Source organism: Bombyx mandarina, chromosome 22 (assembly GCF_030267445.1).
Source record: "Bombyx mandarina strain Sakado chromosome 22, ASM3026744v2".
In the NCBI taxonomy this organism is placed as follows: Eukaryota; Metazoa; Arthropoda; class Insecta; order Lepidoptera; family Bombycidae; genus Bombyx; species Bombyx mandarina.
The window spans coordinates 5,212,473-5,236,860 of NC_143228.1; the positions used below are offsets into that span (position 1 = coordinate 5,212,473).

Below are 24,388 nucleotides of genomic sequence, written 5' to 3' on the forward strand. Positions count from 1 at the left end.
ACGCTGGCTTGATTACCGGTAATCAATGGCCAACAACGGTAGGGTAAAACCGCGTTCCTTAAAGTTAGCATTTTATAATGCTAACGGACTCGCGCGTCAGCGCGACCAAGTATATGAGTTTCTCCGTGACAATCTCATCGACATCCTTCTGGTGCAGGAGACCTTCCTAAAGCCCTCGCGTCGCGACCCCAAAGTCGCGAATTACGTCATGGTTAGGAATGACAGACTCTCCACCCGCAAGGGCGGGACTGTCATTTACTATAGGAGGGCCCTGCACTGCGTCCCTCTCGATACTCCCTCGCTCTTACATATCGAGGCGTCAGTGTGCCGCATCGCGCTGACGGGACACCAGCCGATCGTCATCGCATCCGTCTATCTCCCCCCTGACAAACCCCTCCTGAGCAGTGACCTCGAGACACTGCTCGGTATGGGGGACGCGGTCATCCTGGCAGGCGATTTAAATTGCCACCACACTAGGTGGAACTGCCATCGCACGAATGTGAACGGTAGGCGTCTCGACGCGTTCATAGACGACCTCACATTCGAAATATTCAACCCCCCGACCCCCACGTGCTATCCGTACAACGCCGCGCGTCGTCCGAGCACAATAGATCTGGCACTGCTGAGGAACGTAACTCTGCGCTTACGCTCCATCGAGGCAATGTCAGAACTCGACTCAGACCACCGACCTGTAGTCATGCAGCTCGGTCGCCCACTCAACCGCGAACCAGATACGAGGACCATGGTGGATTGGAAGAAGCTGGGCACGTGCTTAGCTGACACCGCTCCACCAATCCTCCCTTGCGGCCCGGATTCAACTCCATCCCCCGAGGATACCGTCGAATCCATAAACATCTTCACTGATCACGTCTCGACGGCGATCATAAGATCCTCGAAACAAGTCGATGTGGAGGACTGCTTCCACCGCATCAGACTTTCCCCCGATCTTAGGGACCTCGTTAGAATCAGAAACGCGGCAATCCGGGCCTACGATCGATATCCCACGGATTCAAACCGGACTCGGATGCGTCGCTTACAGCGGGAGGTCAAATCCCGCTTAAGCGACGCCCGAAACGAAAACTGGGATAGTTATTTAGAAGAACTCGCGCCCACTCACCAAGCATACTGGCGACTAGCTAGGACCCTCAAGTCCGAAACTATCGTCACTATGCCGCCTCTCGTACGCCCCTCAGGCCAACCACCGGCTTACGATGACGATGACAAGGCAGAGTTGCTGGCCGATGCACTGCAAGAACAGTGCACCACCAGCACTCAACACGCGGATCCCGAACACACCGAGTTCGTCGACAGGGAGGTCGAGCGCAGAGCTTCCCTGCCGCCCTCGGACGCGCTACCCCCCATTACCACTTCCGAGGTTAAGGAGGCGATCGATAGCCTACAACCACGGAAAGCTCCCGGCTCCGACGGCATCCGCAACCGCGCGCTAAAACTGTTACCAGCCCAACTGATAACGATGTTGGCCACGATATTAAATGCTGCTATGACGAACTGCATCTTTCCCGCGGCGTGGAAAGAAGCGGACGTTATCGGCATACACAAGCCGGGCAAACCGAATAACGAAACCGCGAGTTACCGCCCCATCAGTCTCCTCCCGGCGATAGGCAAATTATACGAACGGCTCCTTCGTAAACGCCTCTGGGATTTCGTATCCGCGAATAAAATTCTTATAGACGAGCAGTTTGGATTCCGCGCCAGACACTCGTGCGTCCATCAAGTGCACCGCCTCACGGAGCACATCTTACTAGGGCTGAACAGGCGGAAACCCATTCCGACAGGAGCCCTCTTCTTCGATATAGCGAAGGCGTTCGACAAAGTCTGGCACAACGGTTTGATATTCAAACTGTATAACATGGGAGTGCCAGACAGACTCGTGCTCATCATACGAGACTACTTGTCGAACCGTTCGTTCCGATATCGAGTTGAGGGAACGCGTTCCCGGCCCCGTCGCGTCACAGCCGGAGTCCCGCAAGGCTCCGCCCTCTCCCCGTTACTATTCAGTTTGTATATCAACGATATACCCCGGTCTCCGGAGACCCATCTGGCGCTCTTCGCCGATGACACCGCCATCTACTACTCGTGTAGGAAGAAGGTGTTGCTTCATCGACGACTTCAGACCGCAGCTACCACCATGGGACAGTGGTTCCGGAAGTGGCGCATCGACATTAACCCCACGAAAAGCACAGCGGTGCTCTTCAAAAGGGGTCGCCCTCCGAACACCACGCTGAGCATCCCCCTCCCGACTAGGCGCGTCAATACCCCCGCCCCCGCCGTTCGCCCGATCACGATGTTCGACCAGCCCATACCGTGGGCCCCGAAGGTCAAATATTTAGGCGTCACCCTCGACAGTAGGATGACATTCCGCCCCCACATCAAGACGGTACGCGATCGTGCCGCCTTCATTCTAGGACGTCTCTACCCGATGATATGTAGGCGAAGTAAAATGTCCCTTAGAAATAAGGTGACACTCTACAAAACTTGCATACGCCCCGTCATGACCTATGCAAGTGTAGTGTTCGCTCACGCGGCCCGCATACACTTGAAATCATTCCAAATTATTCAATCCCGTTTTTGCAGGATAGCCGTCGGAGCCCCGTGGTTCGTCAGGAACGTCGACCTCCATGACGACCTGGACTTAGAGTCCATCAGTAAGTATCTGCAGTCGGCGTCCATGCGCCACTTCGATAAAGCGGCACGACACGAGAACCCTCTCATCGTGGCCGCCGGTAACTACATTCCCGATCCTGCGGACAGAATGGAAAGCAGTCGACGTCGCCCAAAACACGTCATCTCGGATCCGCCCGATCCACTAACGGTGCTTCTAGGTACTTCAAGCACCGGTCACCGTTCTCGTCGAACCCGTCGCTTGCGACGAAGGGCTCGACGAGTAAATTAACTCTCAGACACAGCCCACTGAGTTTCTCGCCGGATCTTCTCAGTGGGTCGCGTTTCCGATCCGGTGGTAGATTCTGCGAAGCACGACTCTTGCTAGGGTTCGTGTTAGCAACGTCATCAGGTTAGAGCCCCGTGAGCTCACCTACAAAAGTTAGGGTTACGCTGACATAGCCTCTCAAGGCTCTCAGCTTAGGTAGGAAAAAAAAAAAAAAAAAAAAAAAAAAAAAAACAGCGTTGCGATCGGAACTCGAATGATTTGATTTCAGTGTACAAACTTACAATTCCAATTAATTATAGTCGAATTTTGACTACTGCGGGACCTCTAGTTTATTTAAAGAGACGATAAATGTAGCCAAATTTCATTCATGCTATTGTATAACACCAAATTATTATATTATATTTATTTTCTCATTATTAACACTATTCAAAAAACTAAAAAGTAATATACCTAATTATAATAAATTATGAAGTATATTTTCAATTCGAAGTAATCGCTTTTTCCTAGTCACAATTTTAGTCGTCATAAAATAAACAAAAACCATGCTCGAAAATTAAGATTAGTAGTATAACTAATAATTCCCGACAGAAAACAATTGACATCGCATCGAAAAAATTACATTAACCTATATTTTATGCACGGCACGCAATGTAACATAATGTGAAATCTGCTGACCCACGAGATTTACAGTCTCGCCCGAACTCGAATTACGACCACCGCCACATTGGTTGTACATTTCGGCTTAACGAAATATTAAATCACTAAAATTTTATACCAGTTTAGTAACTTCCAATCAGGTCACGTTCTTGGTGCCCGAACAGTTCACGATTATTCAATCATGACACATAATATATAGGTACAAGTTCGTTAAGGAAAAAAAAACCCAATCTATACTAATATATAAATCTACAGTGGTTTTTACGGATGTTCCATAATAACTACTGAACCATGCATCCTTTGACTTGAAACTTGGTATTCATATAGAAAATACATGTACTTAATGGATAGGCTAAATATTTTAATTAATGAGTGTTGGACTCCCTAATAATAATGACAATAAATAATAATGTTAATTTTAAATGCCCAGCGAAGCGGGCGAGTACGGCTAGTTATATTATAAAACTATACTGTTTGTTTGGCATTTTAGTGTCATTTGAGTCTGAGAACAGCCTAATGAAGGTTATTTGTGTAATTATAAAGGAGCAGAAGTTCAAGGTTTCTAAAGGGTGGTAACAATGTAGTACAAACTGTCAAAGGCCTTATATCCGACCACGTAAATGACGGCCTAACCGCGATTCAAATGCGGGAATGTAGAAAGGCAGCCCGAAACTTTTGTTTGGTTTGGTTGGTTAAAAGCAAATTGACGAAATTCTGTAACTTTTTACAGTAGGTACACCCGCAAGAGAAACGCTGATTCATAGAAAGCCCTTTCGTCGGACCATTAGACACACAAAGAAACTAAACCCGCTCCTGATTCTTCAATTGTATTTGAAAAGAGAAATTTGCGATTTGTTTTTAACTGTAGGTAGAATATTCGTTTTATAAAGAACGGTATATTGAATTACCGAGAGCTCTTTCAGTCAGCCATAAAAGAAATAAAGCCTAGATTCGAGGTATATTAGCAGACTCAAATTATTTCTTCGTATATAAAAATCATAATCTCGCAAATTTATCAAACATTTCACCGGTCAAACGGTTTGTCAAGACTTGGCTTAATATAGCGGTATGATATACACCGTGGAAACTTCTTTTACATTTTCTAGTAAAAAGATTAATACTGTATGCACAGGCGATGAAAATTGATGTTATCAACATAACGTAAGGTCGTAAGTCGTATTGTTAATTTCGAAATAGCGTGGTTGGTGTCCCTGTCGAAATTGATTAGGGCAATTTGGCTAAGGTAAAGTATATTTATTTTACTTTCTCGATTTCATCGACGACAAAGTACTGAAAGTACCTTTGTGGATTTAAAAAATAACCTGTAATAAAATATGAAAGTATTAAGTAAATAATAATAATAATAATTTCTTTATTTACTAAATAAACTCTTAAATCATGACCTAGAATACTATTTACATATTTAACAAACTGAGAGATTACGCAGATGGCATCAACAATATAAAATTAACCAATGATCCTCACACTAGGCATAGCCTATATCGTGAGGACCAAAATGCGATTTACTATGTATATAATTGACCTCAAAACGAATTCACTATTATTAATAATTATTACGCTCAAAAACATGTGTTACAAGATTCAACATAATATAATAAAAAAATTTGAGTAATAAAAATAACACATCAAATAATTACACATATGTGGGGAGCGTAGACATAAACAATTATAAAATAAATTAATAAGAAAAAATAAAAAAAAGATACAAAACTAATAAATCTACTGCTATTTCTTGCTTTTAATTAAGTTCTCTGTGCCCATATAGTTCAATGTAAACAACCATTTTTTCACTAGTGCTTTAGCTTGCCTAACCGTTTTGTGTTTTAGGTTTTCATTACAATGTCTAATAACCGCGTTATAAATATAGATCTTAGCAACATCTTGAAATAGATGTTTTTGGATATATGGTAATTTTGTAGCTGTCAAAGTGACAGGTAATTTGTAAACCGTACATTGCAGAAGAGAGCACCGCTCTATGTATCAATAAAAATATTTTTAAAATGAATAAATAACTGACGCACGTTGAGAACTTGACTTTCCCTGTAAACGCGTTCTGTAGAGTACCTTCGAGGTTTATTTAGTATCACCAAATCGAAGGGGACGAGACTATTGGCGAACTTATGTTAAATTATTACTGGAGCCAATTGATACTTCGTGTTTGCCGCCACCCGTAGTCGTTTTTCTACGGAGGCAACAAAAAGGTAAGGGTTATATACATATATACTAGCTGTACCCGTCCGCTTCGCTGGGCATTTAAAATTAACATTATTATTTCTCACCCCCACAAATATTCTCATCATTAACGGCCCCGCAACTGGTGTAGGGAGTCTAACACCCGTATCTTTAGTCGTTTACACGAGCTTAACTCGACTCGACTCAACCTCCAACACGCGTTTTGGTATGATTAGTCGTAAAAATAAACTCCACTCAAACGTCCTTGGAAAAATTTCCTAACCGGAGTGAAGTGACCGAACTGTCAAGTCAAGGTACGTCGCGACGTACCTTGAACGTTCCTCAAGGCTGGTTTTCTATCGATGTCCAAATAGTATGTGGACCGCAAATGGAAATATATGATATTGTTGTGCAATGGCCTGGATCTGTGCATGATTCGCGCATATTTTGATAATTTAAGTTTGATAATATTTATTAATAAAGTAAATAGTTCGAGGTTAGACATTTGAAACTCTTTATTTTATTTACCTACATAAGAGTCATATTTTGCTTACTACCTGATAAATAAAGTCAATGCGATTATAAGTTTTATTTAAATAATAATAAACTGGTGGTTGTGGAAAAGCACTTCAACAACACGATGCAACCAAAATCACACAAAAGCGGCGAATAAAAATACAAAGCCGGATCCGAAATCTAAAATAATAATAGGTTAGAAAATAAATAATACACTTTCAGATTTACCGCACACACATATTTACGAATAACTCAGCAACAAAAACATCAAACAAGTTCATCTAGTGTCAAACAGACAACGGCAGCTTGACTTTGACATTAAGCAATGACCATAGACTACAGAACTCTATGGGTTTGATGCTAGCTTGATCAAATTTTCATCATTATTACCTCATTATTACCTTATTACCTAACAACGCCGAACCACAGGCGGCGGTTAAGTAACCTGTCAACGGCTACCACAAGCCGAGAAGTGTGCAGTAAGTGACTTTCTGAAAAAGTGGTTATGGTGCCTTGGGAAAGTACTATAAAAAAAATTATCCCAACCCCCTTTTTAAATGAAATGTCGAAAAATATGGAATGTGTTATGTCGTGCCATCCGGCTGACCCCCGGCGCTCCCCGGTACCCGGGCCGGAGAGTGAGAAATTTGCTACCGAAGACCTCACTGAAGTAGGTGACCAGGCTTCAGTGTTCGTTAATGCTACTGGAAACAAGAAGAAACTAGTGCAGCAGGCCCTTCACCCAGGTTTATTTACCAGGGCCAAGAGTATGTCTATGAGCAACATACCAAACACCCAAACCAAAGAAAGCTCCTCTCAGCTGGATGCTGAAATGCAGCAATCAGATTTAGAAACAGTCACCCAGTGCTCCCAAATATCAAAACCACCAGACTGGCAAAGAGTTCCCATGCTACGCCATCCAAAAAAAAGAAAATTATCCTCCACACCTTCTCCCGAATTAATAAAAACAACAAACAGCTTTAGCGGACTTCCGATAGATCAGCCGGAATATAGGGCGAGAGATGCAAAAGACAAGAAAACTAATAAACCTCCACCTATAATCTTGTACGGAATTGAGGATGTTCATAAGCTCACTGAACTCCTAGAAACCGCAACAGATAGATCTAATTTCTCTTTTAAGATTATTAGCAGAAACCAACTTAAAGTTTTATCAGTGGACCTGGAGATATACAAGAAGGTAATAACTGTTATACGAGAACATGGACTAATAGGACACACCTTTAACAGAAAAGACCAAAAATCCTACAGGATCGTTATAAGAAATCTCCACCACACTACTCCTACTACTGCTATCAAAGAGGCTATTGAAGAGAGTGGCAACACAGTAGTAGGTGAGATTATTAATGCCAAATTTGGTCCCGACAAAAAACCCACTTCTACCTTTTTTGTAAATTTGCTTCAGGGTCCTAATAATAGAGCTTCTAGGGATATTAGATTTATATATCATCAAGCTGTTACTATTGAAGAACCCAGAAAAAGATCCAGTGTAGTGCAATGTCAAAGATGTCAGCAATATGGTCATACCAAAAACTATTGTATGAAACCATATCGCTGTGTCAAGTGTGCTGGACCGCATAAAACTTCGGAATGCACAAAAGTGGATCGCAATACACCTGCTTTATGTGCATTGTGTTTAGGACCCCACCCAGCAAATTATAAAGGCTGTGAGGTATACAAGGAAATCCTATCAAGGAAAACCTCGCAACACTTACCACGTAAACATAAGCAATTTGAGTATAAACCTCAAAAAAATAAGGAAGAAACTGATTATAAAACATCTGCAAATCAGAATAAAGAGGAAATTGAACCGCTGCAGGAGCAGAGGAAAGCACATGAGCACAAATCGTATGCCGATACGGTCAGATCTCAGGTACATCAAAACAATACAATCCATCAACCAGACTCTTATAAAGTCATAGAACAAATGTTTATAAAACAATCCCAAAAGATTGATACTGTATTACAGCAAATGAGTACATTACTTGAACTCATTACAGTACTAGTCTCTAAGTTAACAAAATGACTGCACTAAAAATAGCTACATGGAACATCAATGGCTTGGCACCCAACATCGATGAAGTGGAAATTCTGATCTGTCTACATAGTCTAGACATTCTCCTAATTTCAGAGACACATATGACGACCAGCAGCTCGATAAGAATTAAAGGATATAAGATCTATTCCACAAATCACCCAGACGGTACAGCCCACGGCGGGACAGCAGTGATAATCAAAGCCACTGTTAGACACCATGTGCTACCAAACTACTGTACCGAACATATCCAGGCTACCACAGTAGCAGTCAGTGACAGAAATGGAGACTTTAATATATCATCAATTTATTGTCCCCCGAAACATAAAATAAGTGAAGCACAGTTTTCTGACTACTTTTTAAGCTTAGGATACAGATTTATTGCTGGGGGTGACTGGAATGCGAAGCATTCGCACTGGGGCTCTAGATTAATAACTACACGTGGAAGGGAGCTGAAGAAAAGTGTAGATAAACAGTTCTTGACTACTGTGTCAACTCCAGAACCAACACACTGGCCCACAGACCAGAACAGACTGCCAGACGTTCTAGACTTTTTCATCACAACAGGACTGTCTCGACTGTTCTTCAATGTTGAGTCATGCCTCGATAGCTCATCTAACCATATTCCTGTAATATTGACAGTGAGCACCACTATTCTTAAGAAAGAAGTTCGGCAAACATTGTACAACAAATACACAGACTGGGATAGCTTCCGGGAAATAGTTGATACGGAGCTAAGCCTAAAAATAGCACTTAAAACAGAAGAGGATATCGAAGAAGCCACAAAGCATTTCACCACAACAGTTCAAGCTGCCTGCTGGAAAACCTCTCCGGAGCACTTGAATCCCAGGCCACGGCAAAATAAGATATCGTTTGAAATAAAAGAACTGATTCTGAATAAAAGAAAACTGCGAAGAGTATGGCATACTAGCAGGCTCTCAGTAGATAAAAGAGCTCTTAACAAAGCAGTCAAGGATCTTAAACTTGCCATAAAAAATGCAAGGGACAAAACTATGGAATGTTATCTAGATTCCTTAACTGCAACAAGTGCTACTAACTACTCTCTATGGCGAGCTTGTAGGAACTATAATAGGCCTATGGATCCCAAACCGCCGTTACGGTTGCAGAATAACACTTGGGCAAGAACAAGACAAGAAAAAGCTGACGCCTTTGCTGTTCACTTAGCAAAAGTATTCACGGCTAATGATGCTGACCCAAACACTGATGATTCCTTCATAGATTCGGCCCTAAGTCAAGACTTCCAGCTCGATTTGCCGATTAGGCCTACAACTCCGAAAGAAGTCGTGGCAACAATCTCAAAATTGGAGGACAAAAAAGCCCCCGGGTTTGATTTAATAGACAAAAAAGTCTTGAAGGAACTTCCCAAAAAAGCCATAGTTTTTCTAACCATCTTATTTAATGGCATACTAAGAACTGGACACTTTCCATCACTGTGGAGAGTTTCACAAGTAATTATGATACCTAAAGTAGGGAAGCCAGTGAACGAACTTAGCTCATACAGGCCGATTAGTCTACTAACCGTAACGTCAAAACTTTTTGAGTCAGTCCTGCTGCACAGATTATTGGAGGAGATTCATCAAAGAGCCATAATCCCGGACCACCAGTTTGGCTTTCGCCAGCAGCATGGCACTGTGGAACAAGTCCATAGAATCTGCTCTGTGATAAGGAAGGCACTAGAGAGAAAGGAGTACTGCTCCTCTGCCTTCCTAGACGTGCAGCAAGCGTTTGATAGAGTATGGCACAAAGGTCTCTTGTATAAAGTAAAAACTCTTCTACCCTGTACATTCTTCCCCATCATAAAATCTTATCTAACAGAAAGAATATTTCAAATAAGAGAAGAAGAGTGTACATCGCCATTTCACTCAATCAAAGCTGGTGTACCGCAGGGGTCTGTCCTGGGTCCTGTCTTGTATACCATTTACACATGTGATTTACCACAAAGCGAACATGTTACATTAGCAACATTCGCAGACGATACCGCTGTACTGGCATGTAGCAATTGCCCAAACGAAGCTTCAGACTTCCTACAGACTGGATTGCAAGAAATTGAAACTTGGCTTTCAAAGTGGAGAATAAAAACTAGTGTGACAAAATCCGTTCATGTAACCTTCACCCTCCGTAGAGGAGACTGTCCGCCAGTAACTCTGTGCAATCAACAACTTCCGCAAGAACACTGCGTAAAATACTTGGGAATACACCTTGATAGGAGACTCGTATGGAAACAACACATACAGAAGAAGAGAGAAGAAATCAACCTGAAATACAGAGGACTCTACTGGCTGCTTGGCAGAAATTCCAAGCTGTCAGTAGATAATAAGCTACTCATCTACGAAATGCTCTTGAAACCAATTTGGACATACGGGATTCAACTATGGGGTTCGGCGTGTGACTCTAACATAAATATCATACAGAGGGTTCAAAATTACATCCTGAAACAAATATCGAACTGTCCGTGGTTTATAAAAACATCGGAGATTCATGAACACCTCAAAATCAGGACTGTTAAACAGGAAATCAAGACCTGGAGTATGAAATACAGAAAAAGGCTAGAAATGCATCCTAATAAGCTTGCCACGCAACTAACCACACCGGACCTAATAAATAGGCTTAAAAGGCGACAAATCCTAAGTCTTGATAGACACGGTTGACAGAGTGGAGCAGTCTCGATGGAGATTTTGCTCTGACCGTCTAACAGCTCTCAACACATCTGCTCATAGTCTAGCTGACTGATTGCAAGATAAAGAAAAAAAAAAAAAAAAAAAAAAAAAAAAAAATTACCTCACTCGAGGACAGTTGAGCAATATTGTAATGGTCGACTAAAAATACCAAACTCGAGTAAGTTTGGAGGGAATTCTCGAGCATCATCGGATGAGTTAAGAGTGGAGGACTATTTTACGAAACGTCTAAAGATACGGGCATAACACTCATATAAATATTAGCGTATTCGTTAAGTACATGTATTTTCTACATGGATACTATCGGACATCTACATGGATCGGATGCATGGTTCAGTAGTTATAACGGAACATTCGTAAAAATTACTGTAGTTTTATATATTAGTATAGATATCGCAAAATAGGTAATTGTGCAAAGATACTGCGCATCAGGAATCGATGACAGTTCCGAGTCAGTCTTCACTCTTCTTAAGTCAGGCAACGATCTTTTTCGATTTAACCCGAGCGATGACACTTCGACTCTGCCGAAGCACAACACCCGAAGTGAGCCGATGTTTGACGAGTAGTTGCGGCACACATTCACTAGGTTGCACACTTTCGCTATCGATTATCGTGTCCGAGCGCGACATACCTAAATGCCAGCCATATCAAACTTCTGCTTCCTCCCGAACCACTAACGGTGCTTTTAGGTACCCCCAAGCACCGGTCAACGTTCTCGTCAAACCCGACGCCTGCGACGAAGGACTCGACGAGTAAATTAATGGACTCTCAAGGCCAACAGTTTAGGAAGGAAAAAAAAACTTCCCTACCTACCTCGTAGCCTCCTACCTCGCCTACGTCCTGGTCTGCGTTTCAGCCTATCTTCATATTCCAGTCCCAAGCTAGATAGATAGACTAAACAGTTAATTTCTCGTCGATTGATTCGTGATTTATTGTAAAGAAAACTAATTACTTGGAAATTCTTCAGTTAGTATGAAACAAGTTTGACACTTAGTTCCTTTTACTTGAGCATCTAATGTGGTTTGTGTAAGGAAAAGTTCCTCAAGATACAAAAACGTGGCGCGAAATTGTACGTTTTGATCTTGAAACAGATTGGGCCCAACATTTAGTTACTTTTATAGTGATTACCAGCGAATTTTCGTGATTCCCAACAGGGCGCTCAACGTATTACGCGAGGCTCCCCCTCATTTTCGTGTGTTTACGTGAAACCAGACACAGTTTCCAGAAAATTCCAAAAGAAACATGTGTATGAAATGCATGCTTCGAGATCGACACTTATTTTATACCCCCAGATATAATTCGCTTAATGAAATGAGTAGTGATTAGTGAGCATATTTCACATATACATACCCTTTATTTTAAATTTATCTGTAACGTCGGCCCATTTTGTCCACTGGTAAACATATGTATATCGGACATCCCAATATGCGACAAAATGCGTATACATCATAACATGTTTCGCTCTTTGGCCCTATATAAATTACTAAGAAAATATGACACATGCTCCGTACAGAAATGTACAAACAAACCTTCATCATTATGTATAATGCTCGTGAGGCGCATAACATCTGCCCACAGCAATTATACTAAATGACGACCACGACCGCTCTGATAAGAGTGATATGACAAAGGAATATAATAAAAAATATAGTAATGAGAAGCACATAAATATAGCAAGCACAATAAAACTATTATGCAATAATGTTTGCAATCATATTGTTATCACACTATTTTTCAATTATCTTATGTTAGTGAAAGCGCAAACATATTTAAAACAATAGAATAACAGAGTTAAATAAATTCCGAGAATATTTTTATTTCATATTCGACCCTTATATTCAACAATTTTAAAGGAACATCGTCTCATCAATTTTGATTAGTACGAGTTTATTGACTTTTTAATGGATTCAGAACAAACAATAATGAAAAATGGCGTTTGTCGTACATACGTATAGTGTATGCATTGGTACATCAGCATCATTCAGTTGTCATGTTGAAAATGTTTTTTTTGCTCACTGCCCACCTGGTGTTATGTGGTTACCGGAGCCCATAGACATATACAACGTAAATGCCACCTTGAGATATGAGTTGTAAGGTCTCAGTTTTTATAATACAATTAGATAAAGATACATGAAAAAATGTACAAGTATTTATTTATCTATGTTTAAATTCTTACCACATACGTGCATGTCGGAGCATCACTTGAGAACGAATCGACCAGTTCCACTGATTTATTTAATTACTAGGACAAAGTTGATACGAATATATTTTTTGGAAAACCCATCGAGAGCTACACCGCAACATACCTGATATATTTTTTTCAGAATGTCTGTAGATAAACGGTTGACTGAAAGAAATTGCTTTTAGCAATAAGACCGCCTATTGTACAAATATATTTGCCAGGCGACTGTTTTTCAATGTAAACTGTATTCTGTTAAGCAATAAAGTATATTAACTCTCTCTTTCTCTCTACAGTCACACTGGAGCGTGGTTTTTCATTCGTTTTCACAATTATGCAATTTAAAATAATTTTTTTACACGACAGTATAGTTTATATTGAATTTATATCCGGCCGAATGTGTCAGGAATATAAATTTGCGTTGACAAACCAAATACCTTTGTATGAGTGAAGCTCGCGTCCCGAAGATTCTGGGTACAAGTTATGGCTCGTCGTACATGGCTACCCAACCCTTTAAAATGAATGTTATTCATGTATTATAATAAAACATACATGTGAGCTCAAACAAAAATAAAAACTTTAATAATTTTTAATGTTATTACATCATTAGGCTGTATAGTTTGTGCTTTACCTTTGTCTATATAATTGAACAAATAGGAGCAAAATAATTTAGATTTCAGGGGAATTGTAACAATGGAAACTAAATACAAAACAATTAGCAATACCATTACAACTTTAACAGCTGAGAAGATGCGATTTTTATTTGATACTAGCTGACCCGGCAGACTTCGTTGTGCCTCAATCGATAAATAAGAGACCTAAACTTTTGTATGAAATAAACTTAAAACAAACAAAAGGAATCCGTCCGACGGGTGACACATCAAAGGAAAAACAAAATTGTTATTTTTATTTAATTCCGAGCATTTTCAGTCATTTATCTACCTTTTAAACCTTCTCTGGACTTCCACAAATAATTCAAGACCAAAATTAGCCAAATCGGTCCGGCCGTTCTCGAGTTTTAGCGAGACTAACGAACAGCAATTCATTTTTATATATACATAGATTATTTATTCTCCACTAAAAATAAGAATTACTACAATCTTAAACGTCCAACCAAAGGCTTTTTCCTTTTACATATTTGAAAGGCAAACTAAACTTTGCGAATGAAGTGCTTGGTCTAACTTAGATTTTCTACGATATCTAACGGCCAATGTTTTACAAAGGTAAGTTTGCAAGTTATAAAATGTATTCTATATCAAAAATGCAAATATATTGTCTTCAGATTTTTCCCTTTTTTCTACTTTTTTTTTCTTTTATTGCCAAATTCTAAGCTAAAGGGAACTGCTCTATCGATTTATCTGAGTCACAAAATACGACTTTATCTTTTGTTTGCGTTAACTAAGAATCTAGAGAATATGTCTTCTTTTCGTCGTAGACGTAAGTATTTGAAGATTTTTTAAATAAATAAAGAACAAATTTTCCGCTGCTATTCAAAATGACTCTCTCTCTCTCTCTCTCTCTCTCTTCCCAGCTATTTATCCCACATGGTGGTGGGGTCAGCTTTCCTGACTTTACTCCTCCACTTCGCTCTGTCTTCGACATCCTCGTCAGAAACATTGCATTCTCTCTTGTCCTTCAGCACTACGTTCCTCCACCTTGTCTTGGGTCTACCTCTAGGTCTCCGACCGGGGAGGTCGAGCAGTAGCGCCAAATTCCCGACGTAGTCAGGCGGCCTCCTTTTCACGTGACCATACCATCTCAGCCTACTCTCCTGCATCTTGTCGGCGATGTCCCGTACACCTAGACTTCCACGCACGTACTCGTTGCGGATTTTATCGAGCCTAGTCCACGCCGCACATCCAGCTCAGCATCTTCATTTCAGCAACTTGGACGATATGCACGTTCCTTTTGGTTGCCGCCCGTGTTTCGCTGCCATACATAAGAACAGGCCGCTATTCAAAGTGACTGTTAGTAATTAAAACTGTCTTAATACCAACGATTAAGATAGCAAAGGTTTTCAAGAATTTCAAGTGAAAACAACTAATCATTAGTTAAATCTAATTTAAAGTACTGAATTACATTCGAACTTGATGCCTTTACCCGTTCCTGAAGAAAACAGTCTTGAGTATCGTCACGTCATTGGTCCTATGAGGGTTCCGTCTTTTCCTTTTGACAATTTGAACCTTAAAGCAAGAAATTCTTCTTCATAGTCGTAGTCTTCTAGTAATTTAATTAATTTAGTAATAAATTGTAATGTTATGATGTAGTACAATTTCATTTTTAAACAAAGATGAGCAGATAAACTCGTGAACTACTTGACGATAAGCAGTACTTCTAGCGCATCAAAGATGAGTTTAAATTTATTATGATATTCCACCCAAACATATATTATGTACATGGCAACAAGACGAGATAATAATAAGGGGTAAAATAAGATGGCAGACAGATGACAGACAAAGAAATACCAATGCGAAAAATCTTCATAATTATTTTATTAATAATAGATTAGACAGAACAGATTGGGATCTTACAAAGCAACCGTTGTGATATCACAATTAAAAACCGAGACAGAGTCCGGTTTTCTTTTAGATAGTCGTGTAAATACTAAACAATATGTTGCAGTAACAAACGTATGATTAAAAAAGGATATATGTATGAAAGTAAAATGTTCACTATCTTTACAGGACCAAATTTTAACACAAACCACTAATGATAAGCTTCGATATCGAGACTGTTTGACGTCATATATGGAAGTGGGCACTTTTACTGTTCGAGTACATTAAGTTCGATAAGGATTTTCGTAACCAATAAACATAAAACCTCAAAATAACGCTATGCTCTTCTTCAAACTAGTTTAAAAAGTCCCTGCTCTTCTTAGCAACGCTTACCGCCAATGCAAGCCTTATGTTCATTATTCTATCGGCACAATAAATAAAAAAGTACTTATTTAATTATTAAACATTTTAATAGTAGGTAAAACAACAAAGATTGCCAATCCAATTAAATATTGTGTCTGCACGCTTATAATACTACTGGATCTGGCTAGAACACATACATAGCATTCAAGTTTATGCAGGGAAGCAAGGACTACTGGTGGCTGGAAAGTCTTTCCAGTGTCAGGAGTCAGGAGGACATGAGCTCATGGTGAGTGGCAGCATATAGGTACACACATACGTTATGCTCGTAGCTTCATCCATATACCCGTCTAAGCTATAAAAAACAATACAAATATTGGACACCTTCTGCACTCAAAGTTTAGGTTTTCTAGTTTAATGTCGAAGTCTTGCACCTTCTACAATACCTCCAAAAGACCGCCAATTGTACTTTTTTTTTGTATTTAATGTTTCGCATTGTTTGTGTAATTCGCCAGAGTCTATAAATTTTTTGTTTCCTACCTATGCTGATAGCCTTGCGAGGCTATTTCAGCTTCACCCTAACGTTTGTAGGTGAGCTCCCGGGGCTCAAACCGGAGAGTTGCTAACACTGACCCTAGCCAGAGCAGTGCTTCGCAAGATCTACCGCCGGAACGGAAACGCGACCCACTGAGAAGATCCGGCGAGACCGAGAAACTAAGTGGGCTGTGTCTATGGGTTAATTCGCTCGTCGAGCCATTCGTCGCAAGCGACGGGTTCGACAAAGACGGTGACCGGTGCTTGTGGTGCCTACAAGCACCGTTAATGGATGAGGATCCGTAATGACGTACTTTGGGCGACGTCGACGGTTTACCATTCGTAGTCTATACGAGTATACATACATAAATACTATAATAGAATGTGATTTTCATTATTTTTATGACAAAATTCGCAATTCGTATTATTAGCGTCACTAAAAACGAACTAAACGAAATGAAATAAACAAATCGATAAAGCATTTATTCAAGATTTCACATAGAAAATTACATCATCTATACGCTCGAACAGTAATGAGATCGGAATTATGTAACTAGTCCAGAATTTCATCGTATTTCGGGCATTCTTTCACACATTTGTGAGCGATAGAGTCCCTTATGAGGCCAGGCTTGCACCAGCAGTCACAGTAGTGTTTCCTGTTTGAGTGTGCGCTTCGTAATGCACAGATTGTCTCGAAGGCGCAATTTGGACCCGGATCGTATTGGTCCGGTGGACATTCCGCTGCAAATGACAAAAACATTAACAATAGTACAAAAACAAAAAAAGAAAATCGACTATGAGAATATCATCAATGTAGCCAAAGTCAATTAAATATGCTTTATTAAGAATAACCCAATAAGTACTGGTCAAAACGTGATAAAGTTTAAATGGGACGACACGAGAAGTACCTTTAAAGAAGAAGTAGAAGCTTTTAAATAAGAAGAAAATCATGAAAATCTGTTCTTCTAAAAAAAACTGAGGTAACACAAACAATACAGTCCAATTCACAACCTGCTCCTTTTTTGAAGTTGGATAAAATAGGATAAGCAAGGTGTATTGAAAACGTTGTCGAAATTGAGTCGGAATAACCTACTACCCGAATGGCAACGGAACGGAGAATGTGATTAAAAAACTAATCATACTGATCGTTTTAGCAGAACAAGGCACGCTACCGGAGCAGAATTCACACATACTATCTGGAACAACTGGATTCATCCAGGGTGGGTTTTCAGAGATCTTTTTACCATGTTTTATTTTTACCACATTTACTTCTTCAAGTCTGAGGAGAGTCCTTAGTAGTAGACAGCGGCTTTACTGAAGTCCATGAGCGATAGTGACCACTCCACATCAGCCTAAGTAAGCTCGTAAGCTCGTCTGCTGTACGACAACAAAAACTCCAAACACTGCTTTAAGGGTAGGTGGTGCATAAAATACATAACGATACGATAAGCAATCACTGAAAGTTTTGATCACTAACTATCGCAAGTTTTTTTTAAGGGATTTTATGACCAGATTACTAAGACCTTTAAGTCGTGTCTTATTTTAATTTATATAATCTTATTTTTATGGAAAATGATAATATGGAGTGAAATGAAATGAAATGAGATTAGATGATATGGGATGAAATGTAATCTCACTAAAATGGTGGTCATTTACTGAGATTTTTTCAGTGGACTTTTTGGAGAATCCCGAGAAATTACGCCCAGCGGCTTTGTTTCGTTTTCCCACATTTGTGCACTTTCACAGATATTAAACAGTTAATAAACCACCGTTATTACACATTTAAACCTGAAGAAACACTAAAAAGGCAAAATAAAACAAATCGCACAACTTCACTGCTCGCGTTCCCGCCAAAAAGTCACTACCGCAAGTTGATGTGTTCCTGCATTATATATTATATAATATTTGTGAAAGTGCACAGATGAAGATGTGGAGATGTATGGAAATGGTAGTGCAAGGTAGAGGGGGAAGAGGTCGACCGAAGAAGACATGGATGGAGTGTGTGAATGACGATATGAGAGAGAGAGGAGTGAGTGTTGAGATGACGGCTGATAGAAGAGAATGGAAGAGAAAAATTAGCTGTGCCGACCCCACATAGTGGGATAAGGTGGAGAATAAGAGATTTGTGAAAGTGCACAAATGTGAGATAATGAAACAAAGCCGCTAGACATACTTCACGGGATCCTCCAAAAAGTCCACTGAAAAAATGTCAGTAAATGATCACCATTTTACTGAGATTATTTATCATCACATATCATCTCATTTAATTTAATTTCATCCCAGTTGATTAATGTCTCGAATTAATCATATTCATTTCATTTTACTTCATGTTATCATTTTTCATAAAAATAAGAATATAAATTATAATAAGACATGACATAACGGGCTTAGTTACCAGGTCATAAAAATCACTTAAAAAAAAATGTAAATCAAACAATTGGCTAAACGACGCGCGCACGCATACAGCATGCACCACAAATAAAATAATAAATATATTTTTATCATAAATTTGATATAGTGCTATGAAATAATACCTTATTGATTGAGAAAATAAACAGAGAAAATTTAAAACAATGGATGAAAAAACCTTCTCCCTTACAAAACAACAGATGTCGGTTCTTTTATCATATTGTTGATTATCATAAAGTCTACTATCTTTAATCAAGTAGGTAATTTATTCGGGAAAGTTGCATGATTTTTCTTCTTTGTAGCTACATCGTGTATTTCTACATCAATTCATTTCTCTGAGACTCGCGAATCGTATTATTTTATAATAAGTATCTACAAGTATTTTTTAATCAATAATTCTCATTAACGATAAGTAATTTAGCTTTTTTTGTTTTGTTTATAATTAATATTCGTTAGTTTTTTTTATATATATTTTGTTGCTTAAATGAGTAAACGAACTCACGGCCGACCTGGTCGAAGTGGATTTTTCAGCTATAAACAGATCGGACCTTTACAGTATTTGTATTCTAGATAATATCTATTTCTAGGTAAGTATCCACTGGTAATACTGGCCGTAGAAAGTACTTATATTGTGAGGCCACACGGGTAAAATACACGGGGTTCCTTATCGTAATCATAAATCAGCTAACTACAAAATTATAATTAAAACAGTTTCTTAGGAGATGGACTTATCTTAATAATTACTTCCTATATTCATAAGGTTAAGTAAGATTCAGTACGTGGCACCGTCTGCTTACAAAATAATGTATGTTTACAAAATAATAAGTAGTGAACGAATTATTATGCTCATTGAGTTGAAAAGGTACGCAATTTCATCCTTTATAGTTAATTTCACATTGTCCGTTAACTACTTATAGGTATATGTTAAAGCTGTACCTATATATTCTGTTATCAAAACTAAGTTACTATAGTTAGGATTTATAGACCACAGGACATACCAAATCGCGTTATTTATATACATACACAACTCAATACACAAGCCGTAAATGAATATAATATTCATAATTCTGTTAGTACCTACCTACTAATTAATCATTTTATTCCATATTATGTTAAGCTTCTTGTAAGATATGTTTTGAATTAAGATAATTGTAAATAGACATCCTTTGATAAAAACCAACTTCAAGTAGAAAAAAAAAGATATTCCAAAACAAATTAATATACACTAAAAACAATAATCATCGATCAGTTATTGAGTGATTCATTTATTTGTCGCGCACGTACTTAATGCAAATTTAAGACTTATGTGGTTTTCTCGAGGATACCATTATAAGAACTGGACTAAATTGAAATGGGACCACACGGGAAGCGTAAGCTTTCTAATAAAAAAAGAATTATCAAAATCGATTCACCCAGTCAAAAGTTATGAGGTAATTAATAAACACAAAAAAATAACATAGTCGAATTGAGAACCTTCTCCTTTTTTTAAGTCAGTTAAAAAAACAATAAAACATAAATTTGATTGTTTGTATTTATTGTACCAAATAAGTATACTGAATGACGTAATCATGAATACGTTAATTTTTGTAGAATACCCAGAACCCGAAACAACGCAACATGTTATTTATTACAACATATTTTGTTCTTTTTTTGTGTCGAACAAAAACTTACCAGAGCTAATTCCCAGACACGAAATAATGAATAACAAAACAAACCAAAGATTCATCTTGCCTCGTTTCACTCACAGCGATGACTACTTCGTTTATCATCGTTTGTATACATTTTATTTAACCTTCAACACTTTATCTGTCTTACAACTGTATGTATCTAGTGACATGGTTTAATTTCTTTCAGTAAATGGGCCGTCATGTCGAAAAAACATCACTGGTTTTCATGTAATTACCGAGATCCAAAAACATCGCTATGGGTACGCCTTCACTCACCTTGAAACATGAGGCCTATCTCTCAATTTTATTCGCGCAATATCCTTCAATTCGAAACACATGACTGCTTAATGGTAGACATAGCTAGAGGGTGATGGTGCCTACCCGTGCTTCCAGTATTGTAAAATACGCTTTACCTACAACCAGTAACAACACAAATTAGACATATTTTTTGTGGGTTCAACTTTTATTACAGTGATTTTCCTTCATCGTAGACAAGAGTTAATTACATTTTTTTGCGATCCTTTATATTTCTATTACAGTAGTACCTATCACATTAGTGCAATTAGGTAATTGAGGCATTAACTGTTCTCTATTTAGTAAATTGAGTACTCGTTATACCTATAATTAAAACCATTTAGTTCCAAGGAGTCTACAAGTACACATATAGGCTCACAGCCCACCTGATATTAAGCATCACCGAAGACCGTAGACATCAACAATGTAAATGCCGCCACCCACTTTGAGTGGGCAAAGTCTCAGTTCCAAAGTAAAATGGCTGTGCCACTCTTAACAAACTCAACGCAGTACTGCTTGGTGGTAGAAATAGGTTGGGTAGTGCAGGCTAACTAAACGGACAAAGTGTTTTTTATTCATGTACACTTTTACAGGCACTTTCGTATGGTCACAACATTAACTATGTTCCTTTAAAATAAAAAGTGCCCCGGTGAAGTCAATATTATTTTTATTTCAATGAAATCTGTAACAATTCCTTGGAATGACGCATTCGTTCGTATCGAGGTTCCGATTTATTCCCGGTTTGCACCAACACTCCCAAATTGGTATGCTTAGAGTATGCGTGGGAGCTTCGTGCGGCACATGTCGGCTTTAAGCCACAGTTCGGCCCGGGTTATATCGTCTCACGACATTAGAAAATACGACAGTAAATAAGTAATAGTAATTTTTTTATTTCCATTGGGACAGACATACCTATTTAGACAAACGATAAAGGTACATTTTTTATAGTATAGTGATTACCAGTGTGCTTAGTGCGAATTTTTTAACGTTCTCGATAGCGTAAAAGTTAACTCAAATTTGTATGCAATTAGAACGCTGAGAAGATCCGGCGAGAAACTCAGTGGGCTGTGTCTATGGGTTAATTCGCTCGTCGAGCCCTTCGTCGCAAGCGACGGATTCGACGAGGACGGTGACCGGGACTCGCACTAGGCACACAGAGCTTATATGCAAAACAACGTCGTGCACCACTCACCCTGAGATATGTGATTGAAGTGTCATTGTACCCTATAACGGCCGTCCCACTCTTCAAACCGAAACTCATGATAGCTACGCGTGAGAAATTAGTAGGATGGCGGTACCTACCCGTGCGTTCGGTCCTAAAAACACGCCTTATCACAAGCTAAAAAAACAACATTTAAACGTAGGTATTCGAGTTGTTGTGTAAGTATAGTGGTGCTCTAAGATAAATTAAGAATAGAAATTTCTATCAATTTATGAGAATATCAACAGCAATTAAAGATTACTTCAACTTACGTAGTAGGTACTTGTTAAACACGAGATCTGATGTAAAATTCCGGTGAACTTGAAACCGTTCTGCATCAGAGCTCATGACTACACGATGAGGTATAATCAATTACCTGCTGCGTATGTATGTTATTTTTGCCCAAGAACGTTGTTATTCTGATAATAATCACAATTTTTCAAATCAGTTTGTAAGCTAACAGAACTAAGATGTCATTGCAGATCGGCCTAAAACATTTCTAATACGAACAAAACATTGTCATATAATATTTGTTTACGTTTAAAACTCCAGCAGTCACAGTGGCCGATAAGAATATAAATCATTACACGCGTACTCCAAGCTAAGCACAATTGACCTATGAACTATCTCGGGCATTCTCGGGTCAACCGCACTGTTGCCGGATTTCTTCAGGGGCAAACAAACTATTGACTCTCGTTATCGACGTTCATGGCTATGAATTAACCAAGGGACCAACCAAGATACGGAACATCTCAATAGTAGCTCATACTTTGATTGAATCACATGGAATGCACTTTTAATTAGGTATTATTATTTTTGGAACTAAGTTCCCTATGGGACGATGCGGAGGGGTACGCTAACCGGGAAAAAACGTCCGTAACGTAATATTTTTTATTAGTAATGCACACAGTGTACGACTTAACTTTGTAATAACGTACAAAAATAACATATTTTTTTATCATTTATTGACCACGATCTCAGAGCGTTCGTTTGCGCAATACACTAACTCTTATGCAAACAACCGTGAATGAAGTGTACCACAATAAGTTCGCACGTTACCGAATGACCGTGGGTTGTTGCTAAACCTCCAGTTTCATTTTCTTTATACCTCTAATAGACCTTAAAATTAATATTTTTATAATAAGGAACTTCGTTTCTATTCGGTGACCCACGACACCACACATCTTTTTTTATTCGTCCAACCTTGCTGCATAAGAATGACTTCTCATCGAACAAGTCTGTAGCGTTAAACGTGGTTCACGAACACTTCGATGTCTGCCATCAGGCCTGAAACTAAATAGAATGAAAGCCCTTAAACATATCTTCAGAAGTCGTTAGAATACGATAGCACAAATAAATGTGCTTGCATGTGATATAAATTTAGGATTTACCATTTTATATCTCGCTAGTTCAAGACATAAAGGTCAACTCATATCGACTTGCTGTTTTGCATTTGCACTTTGCATACAAACATTCAGATAAGGACTCTAGTTGTAAGTATGACCTATGATTTATTAAAAGATATATTTGGAACAGAAAAGTCGCGCTCGGTCAATTTTATAATTTCTGGACATCTCCTGGACTATGCTCCTGGACAAATCCGTTTGCAATTCAATTTGTGAGTGAGCATGTTTATTTTAATTTTGTGAGCGAAAGTTTTTAAGGTCAAATTACAATAAAATAAATTGAAAAGTCAAATCGTTAGTTCGCTCTAGTTTCGTCATATAATTGAGTTACCGAGAATTTTAATATCGAGAGCCGGTGTGCCGTTCGATGTGACTTATCGGTGGTTGTGACGAGCTTTAAGCTCATTTAGCAGGTACAGCAGAAGTCGTTCGGATTATGATGATGATAATGAAAGCAATCTTTAAAACTGTGCATAGTCGGTATCATGTATAAAAAAATGATAAGCTAAAAAAGACGGCGTATGTTCATATTTGAGCTAATTCTATCACAAGTTTTCCCTCAATAAATTAAAGTGAAAAAGTAAAATTGGTTATTAAAATCTATTTTATTTAATTCCTTTGAAGTATATAGTTATAAAATCAAAATATTTCAGCTAATTTAAGAATTTTCTAAATTATCTACCTATTGCGTGTCACACGATCAAAATTATTCCCTCCAAATCTGTGTAATGTATTTGTAAGTACTAGAAAATGTTTACTTGATTCCCTTTTCACGTCATAATACCATAAATAACAAAAAAATTTTTAGTGCTTAAAT

The 24,388-nt window shown here is 38.9% G+C and overlaps 1 protein-coding gene across 2 annotated transcripts; it reads right to left on the reverse strand.

The window, feature by feature from the left end:
* Positions 1-17,064: 17,064 nt before the first annotated feature.
* On the reverse strand, positions 17,065-21,054 carry LOC149500301 (uncharacterized). Of its 2 annotated transcripts, none has more exons than XM_089736820.1 (2): positions 20,947-21,054; positions 17,065-17,335 (listed from the first exon to the last, which is right to left on the reverse strand). In XM_089736820.1, the coding sequence occupies exons 1-2, from the start codon at positions 20,954-20,956 to the stop codon at positions 17,148-17,150; spliced, it is 198 nt and encodes a 65-aa protein (XP_089592946.1). In that variant the 5' UTR covers positions 20,957-21,054; the 3' UTR covers positions 17,065-17,147. The 2 variants fall into 2 exon arrangements, with proteins under 2 accessions (XP_089592946.1, XP_089592944.1); XM_089736818.1 differs by lacking the exon at positions 20,947-21,054 and adding an exon at positions 20,675-20,831.
* Between the last annotated feature and the right edge of the window lie 3,334 nt (positions 21,055-24,388).